Source organism: Gorilla gorilla, chromosome 16, assembly GCF_029281585.2.
Source record: "Gorilla gorilla gorilla isolate KB3781 chromosome 16, NHGRI_mGorGor1-v2.1_pri, whole genome shotgun sequence".
NCBI classification, from domain to species: Eukaryota; Metazoa; Chordata; class Mammalia; order Primates; family Hominidae; genus Gorilla; species Gorilla gorilla.
In genome coordinates this window covers 52,872,767-52,881,772 of record NC_073240.2, presented here as the reverse complement: position 1 = coordinate 52,881,772, position 9,006 = coordinate 52,872,767, and the positions used below count along the sequence as shown (strand labels likewise).

Here is a 9,006-nt window from a genome sequence, read left to right as displayed (position 1 = left end):
TAGCTGCACAGCTTCCAAGTTACAGAGACAGGATTTTCACCGAGTCTTATTACAAACTGCCTCATATTGTGTGGACTGGAAATTCTATGTTGAGGTTAATTTATTCATTTGTTGTTTAGTTCTTTTCATCATTGTTGAGTTACCAATGGCAGTTCCAGAGGATTTATCATTTACCCCAAAGCTACTGCAAATCTAAGAAAAAACAATGTTCTTGCTGCTAAAATTTAATGTACAGAAAGGTAAAATCATGACTGTCTTGCAAATAAAACATGAACATGTATCCAAGCTTTTAACTCACTGATTAATAAGGAAACCAGTAAGACGTCAAAACCAGTTCAAATGGGAATTTGATGTACAGAAATTTATATTCTAACAATTTATTTAGTTCACTATAACAAATCATTTGCTTTGGCAGATTAGGCACTCAGCAGAAGCACCAGCCAGCTCAGCCTTTGGAGGGAGAATTACATGTTGTTGGACCCATACATATCCTCTGTCCCTGCTGCCAAGAGCTCTTTGTTCATCAGCCCGTTGAGCAGACACCACAGCAGCTGCATAGAGAGGCTGGCTGACAGCCACAGAGCATGTAATTCTGTCCATCTGATTCAGGGTCTTCTCTGCAGTGGATGCCCTTTGGTGGGCATTCAGGTGAGATGCAAATATCTTCAGTCTGCCCATTCGGAGGGATTCAGCCACATATCTCTTTCCAAGATTTTCTTGTCACCAATCTTCCAGTCCTGTTCTTTTTAAGGTCCTGACCATCCAGCTAAACCATCAGCAACTGTCCATGATTCAATTTAGGTCTGTATTCTGGCCATCTCTCACTCCAGACATAGTGGACAGCCTTGAATTTCTGCTCACTGGAAGGATTCTCCTTCACCACTGCCCTTCACAGTCACCCCTGAGTGAGCGTGAGTGAATGCTGCAGCTGTTCTCTTTCATGTGGTACCAGCACATCATATAGACCCATCTATAATCCAGGCTGGAGGTTTTTCTCCCTCAGTCAACTGGACATAGGAAGCATCCCAAGAAGCCATAGTTGTAGAATGAGGGAGAGGAGGCAAAACAACAGGAGTTGATGTTGGAAGAGTCTGAGCCGCCTGCTCATACAATTTACTTATACCTTCTGAACCTGCCTGGGCTGTTTCTAATACGCCATTTCCATTTGATGATAGGTGGCTGCTGTATACATCCAATTTTATGGCTACGTAGGTCAGATGACATCCAGTTCATGATGGGAGCTCAAGCTTCATGGTCAGGCATTCTGCCTCTATCAAGGCAGAACCTGCTTCTCAGAAGGAGAGTAGTTATCTTCAGAAGAGGTTTTAGATTTACTTTAGAATTCTAGAGGTCTGTACTCTCTCCTGTTAGTGCTTGCCAGAAACCCCGTTTCCACTAAACAATCCAAAAAAATTAGCCAGGTATGGTGACGGGCGCCTGTAGTCCCAGCTACTCCGGAGGCTGAGGCAGGAGAACGGTGTGAACCTGGGAGGTGGAGCTTGCAGTGAACCGAGATCGCGCCACTGGAGCTAAATAACCCAGTCTCACAGTGCATCTAATTGCTACGCGAACACGTGTGCACCACCAGGCCTTGCCTTGGGGACTGGAACAGGTACAGGTGGGATTCCCATCAAAGGCTCTTCTCTCAATCCTGAAAAACAATATACCGGGGGCTGGGGGCCGGGGGCCGGGGGCCGGGGGCCGGGGCGGGGCACGGCAGCCCTACCCTGGGGGAGGCGCGGCCGGGCCAAGAAAACCAGCGAAGGCCCGGCGCCCCAGCAGAGGCCGGACCATGGTTGACCAGTGGCGGGAGCGCACCACCATGGCCGACCCGCTGCGGGAGCGCACCGAGCGGTTGCTGGCCGACTACCTGGGGTACTGCGCCCGGGAACCCGGCACCCCCGAGCCGACGCCGTCCACGCCCGAGGCCGCCGTGCTGCGCTCCGCGGCCGCCAGGTTACGGCAGATTCACCGGTCCTTCTTCTCCGCCTACCTCGGCTACCCCGGGAACCGCTTCGAGCTGGTGGCGCTGATGGCGGATTCCGTGCTCTCCGACAGCCCCGGCCCCACCTGGGGCAGAGTGGTGACGCTCGTGACCTTCGCAGGGACGCTGCTGGAGAGAGGGCCGCTGGTGACCGCCCGGTGGAAGAAGTGGGGCTTCCAGCCGCGGCTAAAGGAGCAGGAGGGCGACGTCGCCCGGGACTGCCAGCGCCTGGTGGCCTTGCTGAGCTCGCGGCTCATGGGGCAGCACCGCGCCTGGCTGCAGGCTCAGGGCGGCTGGGTGAGCACGCGGCGGACACCGGGACACGGGGCGGGACGGGCAGCCGGGAAGAGCCCACGAGGCTGGCACGATGAGGAACCCACCGCGCCAGGCCCCTGGAACGAGGTTTCGTGAAAGCAGAAAGGCTCGTTCCAGCGGGCCTGGAACGTTCGGTGTGAAGTCTGGGGTTTCTCCTCCCCTGGCAGAAAGGCCGGCAGAAATCGGCCTTGTTACACGGCTATGAACCGTTCCGAAGCAGCTGCGCAGGCTTAGGTCTGCTCACTTGGACCTTGCCCTGGCCTTAGCCGTCGGGGACTTTTAGGGGGGCACCCACGTTAGGTCTGAACGTTTTGCTCATATAGAAATCCCCAACCAATGAAGTCAGCAATGGCGGGGCCCCGGCCAGGTGGGGTGTTTTTCTCCTTCGCCTATTAAATGCGCCTTTGGAGAGACTCAGGCCCATTGATCACAACCCCCTACGCCTCTCAGCCTGGCCAGAGAGGTTGTGGAGTGTGGTGGTCGCCCAGTGGTGGCGCTGACCCAGGGTTCCTTAACTTCTAGTCCTCTGCACCCAGTCCTCGGTGAGAACGTTCTAGGCCCCTGGCTTTCAGCTGCAAGCCTTCATCTCTGTGGTCAAGGTTAGAGGGACAGGCCCTTGCCCTGCAGTTGATGATCGAGGAAAGCCACCTGGTGATGAGCCCACCGCATGCCTCTGGGGCTCTGAGATAGACCCCATTTCTTTCCCCACAACCTTATTGGCGTTGATTCAATGACTGAAGTGGCCCATGTTATCGGATACCTATAGCCAAACTATTAAAACCAGCAAGTTTTTTGATCCGAAATGTAGCCTCCTGGGGGCAGTTTCCATTTAGACCTTTTTCTTTTTTTCTTTGAGGCGGAGTCTCGCTCTGTGGCCAGGCTGGAGTGCAGTGGTGGATCCCAGCTCACTGCAACCTCTGCCTCCCGGGTTCAAGGATTCTCCTGTCTCAGCCTCCGGAGTAGCTGGGACTACAGGCGCGCCCCACCAAGCCTGGCTGTGTGTGTGTGTGTGTGTGTGTGTGTGTGTGTGTGTGTGTGTGTGTGTGTGTGTGTGTGTGTGTGTGTGTTTTCAGTAGAGATGGGCTTTCACCATGTTGGTGAAGATCTCGATCTCTTGACCTCGTGATCTGTCTGCCTCAGCCTCCCAAAGTGCTGGGATTACAGACGTGAGCCACCTCACCTGGCCCCCATTTAGACTTTCTATAGTGACAAGTTGGGTTCTATCTGAGAAGGGAAAGGGAGTGGGAGATGTGTTAGCAGGAACTCCTGCCTTGTTCATAATGTTAGTGTTGGTCTTCAACCCTCTGAGCCGGTGAACTCCCTTCAGCTGCGTGCCTAAGAGCCTCACCTGAGCCCTGTCTCAATACAGCATCTGGCCCCTCCAGGCTCTCTGTACCTGAAGAAGAGATTAGAATTGGAAAGGGGCCGTTGAAGCCTTTTTTTGTTTGTTTTTGGCTAATCACTGTTGATGAAAGAATAATCTTGTAATACCAAGGAGCTGAAATTCTTGGCTGGGTGCAGTGGCTCGCACCTGTAATCCCAGCACTTTGGGAGGCCAAGGCAGGTGGATCACCTGAGGCCAGGAGTTCAAGACTAGCCTGACCAACATGGTGAAACCCCCTCTCTACTAAAAATACAAAATTAGCCAAGCACGGTGGCAGGTGCATGTAATCCCAGCTACTAGGGAGGCTGAGCAAGGAGAATCGCTGAGCAGGAGGTGGAGATTGCAGTGAGTTGAGATCTTGCCATTGCACTCCAGCCTGGGCACCAAGAGCGAAACTCTGTCTCAAAAAAAAAAAAAAGCTGAAATTCTCAAATTGGGTAAACATAGTTCACCCTTGTCTCTGCCCATTGCAGTTAAAATGCCACAGCCTGGAGTTCAATTCCCTTCCTAAATGGGGTTGGTGCTTGCTGTAGTCTCAGGTGATAACTTTTCAATCTAGTGACTTGACAGTTTCCCAAAGGGCATCTCTTCTTTGCTCAGAAAGAGCATAATAAGCTACCTTCCTCTTGGTTTTGAGTCAAGATATGAGTGTTCCTGCACCAAGTGACAAAGTTAAATGCTTGCTTCTGTTCACTCTGTTAGACTTACCAATCCTCACTCCTCAAGGGCTCCTCATTACTGGATGTGTATTGGTCAGAATTTCCTTTCCTTTTACTTTTTAAATCCAAACTTTACTTTGCTGTTTAATCTGGAAGTTCCTGCGTGTTTTGAGTGAGGTTTTCAGCATCATGAGGCAATCTAACTTTTCTCTCTCCCCCCTGTAGGATGGCTTTTGTCACTTCTTCAGGACCCCCTTTCCGCTGGCTTTTTGGAGAAAACAGCTGGTCCAGGCTTTTCTGTCATGCTTGTTAGCAACAGCCTTCATTTATCTCTGGACACGATTATTATGAGTTTTAAAACTTTTAACCCGCTTCTACCTGCCCAACTGTGACCAACTAAATGACAGATGTGTGAGAACAAGAACTGAGGGGAAGCACCTTCCCCCACCCCAGACGTTTTTACCTGAATGCATACAAGGAGTCCTGAGGTGGTGATTTGGCCAGTGTTTTAACTTGTGACAAGTACTCAGGTGTGAGGACAAGAATGCAAATAGCTCTTCCTTGAGTGAAAGAAATGGGGAGTCTAGAGCCTCATTATGCCAAAGAACCACAGAAGAAACTGCATTCCATTAAATGGGAAATACGGTGCTATTTGCTAAAACTTGGATAAGAGTGCGAACCTCTCATCTCTCCACAACTTCATGTGCTGCTGACTAATTTTAAACATGGCCACAGCTGGGGCAAAATAATCCCCAAAGTAGAAAAAGTCCCAGTTTAACAAAGAATGTAATGTTAAAATCACTTATAAGGAATTCTTTGAAACCAAATCCTTTGAAATCTAATTCCTGGGACTTCTAGGTTTTTATAGTTAACATACTAATTTCTTCAATAAATTGTTAACTGCAAAATTTTAATAAATTTGTACCTTTAAAAAAAACTTAGTTGTCTTTCCTATTTCGATAAGCGTTCATTCTTAGGAGTAAGTAGAATTGATGACAATTTGTTTTTATTGTCTCCTTAAATATACATGTAACAGTGCTTGACTTTTTTTCCTCAACACTTAACGCACAAGCTCAAAGTCCTTCCTTCCTCTCCCCCTTCCATTCTGCAAACTGTCACCCACCTGCAAGGTGGTTGACAGCATGATTCCCTGCAGGCCTTCCCGCTCATTATTATACTTGCATTTTATAAAACTTAACTGGACCTGCTCTTTTGACTTAATCTTATGAGGTCTTTCTCTCCAGAACATGCAGCTCTGCCTCACTGTTTGGACTGTTGCAGTGCATTCTTATCACAGGATATGCTAATTTAATTACCTTTCCACCGCTGTGTATTTCAGGGTGTTTCTCCTTTGGGGGCTACTAGAAACATTGCATGGAATTTTTTGTGCATAGCCTTGCACACATATGATTACATTGGTAAAAGAATCCTAGAATGAGAATATAGAGAATTTAGTCCCAATGGATGTGTATTAAAATTTGGCTACTCCCAAGTTATTACTCAAAATAGGCTCGACCAGTCCAAACTTACATCAGGGCATGAGAGTGCTTAGTTCTTCACTCTTGGCAGTGTTGGATTTTTTTTTTTTTTTTAACTTGCTCTGTTGCCCAGGCTGGAGTGCAGTGGCAAGATCTCAGCTCACTGCAACCTCTGCCTCCCGGGTTCAAGTGATTCTTGTGCCTCAGTCTCCCGAGTAGTTGGGATTACAGATGCCGGCCGCCATGCCCAGCTAATTTTTGCATCTTTAGTAGAGGTGGGGTTTCACCACGTTGGCCAAGCTGGTCTCAAACTCCTGACCTCAAGTGATCTGACCCCCTCAGCTTCCCAGAGAGCTGGAATTACAGGTGTGAGCCACTGTGCCTGGCTAGATCGTTCTAAATGTTTGCCTTTATGGCTTCAGGGTTTGGGGCCTTCTTGAGGAAGCTCCTTATTCCAAGAGTATAAAAAGTATACTATGTCCTTTGTCATGAATCCATTCTAAATTTCTTTCAGTGTAATATGAAGTAGGACTCATTTCTTGAAGAGCTGGGGTAGATATTTCAGCATTATTCATTGACAGTCCTTTTTTCCCCTGCTGATTTGAATACATGCTCTATTCTGTTCTATTATCTTTTCATCTACTAATAGCACTGTCTGAACTGCTATGTGTTCCCAGTACATTTGAATATCTGATGGGATAAGTCTAATCCCTTCCTCTCTTCTTCAGAAAAATCCTTGGCTCTTTTAGTAGTGTAAGGTGAATTTTTAAAAAATCAGCTTATAAAAAATCCCTTCAGGGGCCCAGCTCAGTGGCCTGGAATCCCAGCACTTTGAGGGGCTGAGGCGGGCGGATCACTTGAGGTCAAGAGTTCAAGACCAGCCTGGCCAAAATGGCAGAACCCCATCTCTACTAAAAATACAAAAATTAGCCAGGCGTGATGGCATGCGCCTGTGATCCCAGCTACTCCAGAGGCTGAGGAAGGAGAATTGCTTGAACCTGGGAGGCGGAGGTTGCAGTGAGCCAAGATTGCACCACTGCACCCCAGCCTGGGCGACAGAGCAAGATTCCATCTCAAAGAATCCATTCAGGCCATGTGTGGTGGTTCACACCTATAATCCTAGCACTTTCAGAGTCCAAGGCAGTGGGATCACTTGAGCCCAGGAGTTTGAGACCAGACTGGGCAACACAGTGAAACTGTCTTTAGAAAAAAAAATTTTAAACTAGCCAGTCTGGTCTGAAGAAAAAAACAGAATAAAGGAGGAACAAAAACCCAAAAATTAGCCAGGCGTGGTGCACGCCTGTAGTCCCAGCTACTGAGGAGGCTAAGGCAGGAGAATTGTTTGAGCCCAGGAGGTTGAGGTTGCAGTGAGCCGAGATCACACCATGGCACTCCAGACTAGGTGACAGAATGAAAGTGGATCAATTTGGAAATATATAGTATCTTTACAGTATTGTCTTCCCTATTTTTGTTGTGTTGTTGTGTTTTGTTTTTTGAGACGGAGTTTCACCATGTTGCCCGGGCTGGTCTTGAGCTCCTGAGCTCAAGCGATCCACCTGCCTCGGCCTCCCAAAGTGCTGGAATTACAGGCATGAGCCACCACACCCGGACTAATATTGCCTACCCTTCTAAGAACATAAACTCTTGCTCCATTTATTCAGGTCTCTTACGGTTTTCTCTATATAGGTTCTATTTAGACGTTTTCCAGCTCTTTGGCTTCTGTCGTTATTGGGAATGGACTCTGTAGAGGATGTCTGCCTTCCCCAAAGCCATGTCCTCTTGTGATGACAGCTCAGTTTTCCTGTGGGAACCTACCCATCCTCTGTTCTTAGACCATGTGGCTCTGGTGGGGTTGACTCACTTCATTCCACCCAAGATAGGGACTATGACCCAGATCTGGCCTAGAGAGCTGACCCCTAAGCAAAGCTGGCAGGAGTCGATGTTAGAGTTCCTGTAAACACTATCAGGTGACACTTCTTTTCCACTGGAGTATGGAGGGAACCTGCCTGCGGGAGAACAGCGCACAGGAGAGAGTCTAAAATTCGGAGGCGGGATGGGGTGTGGAGAAACAGTTCTGGTGACATTACTTAAATCTCACAATTTGGCTGTGCCTAAAGCTACTTGGGACTCAGATTTCCTTTTCTGCTTTGTTGTTGAAAGTGAAACTCAATTCAGTCCCAAATCCGATTATCAATTTTTCCCTATTACATTTATTATTCGGTTATGGATGCCATAAAAAGAAACTTAATGTAGATTCTAAACTGGCTATTTTGAACTACCATTAGTTCTGTTTCTTTTTCAACACAAACTTTCTTTTTCTTAGGTAATTGCATAGGTTCATGAAGGGTAGTGATAACGTTCTCTATCTACCAGGAATTCCCTCAGTTGCTGGTCTATTGATGGCCACCTTTTCTTCTGGCATTCTTTTTTACTTTAGCGTTTGAAGAGGAAGAAGACATGGAAGCCTGGCCCAGACCACAGTTCAAGCTAGACTCCCTCTAGACATACGTGGGTTTATCCTGCAGCAAGAACCCATCTCCTAACAGTGTGCTGAGCTGATGGCACAGTGGTGAGGCCTGCCAGGGTCAGGGAATGGTTTTGACTAGAATGGCTGCAAGAGAGAGTTATTTTTCTGACGTGATAATCACGTCATTGTTTTCTGGTGTGTAGATGCTTGCTCCACAAGCTAAATATTCTTGGCTCATGAGAGGAAGGATGATTAGTATGATGCAATGCTGATTGCTAGGACAATTTCAATTCCCTCAAGATACAGATTCTTACACCCTGAGATACCATTACCCATCAGCCTGGAAATCACAGGTCTGTCCACTTCAATAGCAGTTCTCAAGGGGTGGCAGTCGTGAAGTCTTGGAGACTTTTGGCCTGATACACGACCATTTGTCTACTTTGAAAACTGCTCTTAAGTTTTTCCTGCATTCCTGGCTTCTAGCACTTCTAGGTAAATGCTGTTTGCTTCACTCATTGTTTTTTTCCAGTTATACTTTCCCTATAACTTTGGAGTCCTTCTGGACCTGCCTCCCTCATCTCCCTGCTGTTTTTCCCCACCAGCACCTGATCATTCCCAGGACATATTCTTTTTCTTTGTTAATCAAAATGTCTTCCATTCTCCCTCTAGTATCCTCGGTGTTCAAATACTTACTAATGATCTTAGTAACGACCTTCGTT

The 9,006-nt window shown here is 47.7% G+C and overlaps 1 protein-coding gene across 2 annotated transcripts; it reads left to right on the top strand.

Annotated features, from left to right (window-relative positions):
- The first annotated feature begins 1,635 nt into the window (after positions 1-1,635).
- On the top strand, positions 1,636-5,279 carry BCL2L10 (BCL2 like 10). 2 transcript variants are annotated; one of them, XM_004056198.2, is made up of 2 exons: positions 1,636-2,281; positions 4,568-5,279. In XM_004056198.2, exons 1-2 carry the CDS (start codon positions 1,793-1,795, stop codon positions 4,691-4,693), a joined length of 615 nt encoding a protein of 204 aa, XP_004056246.1. In that variant the 5' UTR covers positions 1,636-1,792; the 3' UTR covers positions 4,694-5,279. The 2 variants fall into 2 exon arrangements, with proteins under 2 accessions (XP_004056246.1, XP_018866051.1); XM_019010506.3 differs by having other exon boundaries at positions 1,636-2,350; positions 4,567-5,279.
- The last annotated feature ends 3,727 nt before the right edge of the window (positions 5,280-9,006 follow it).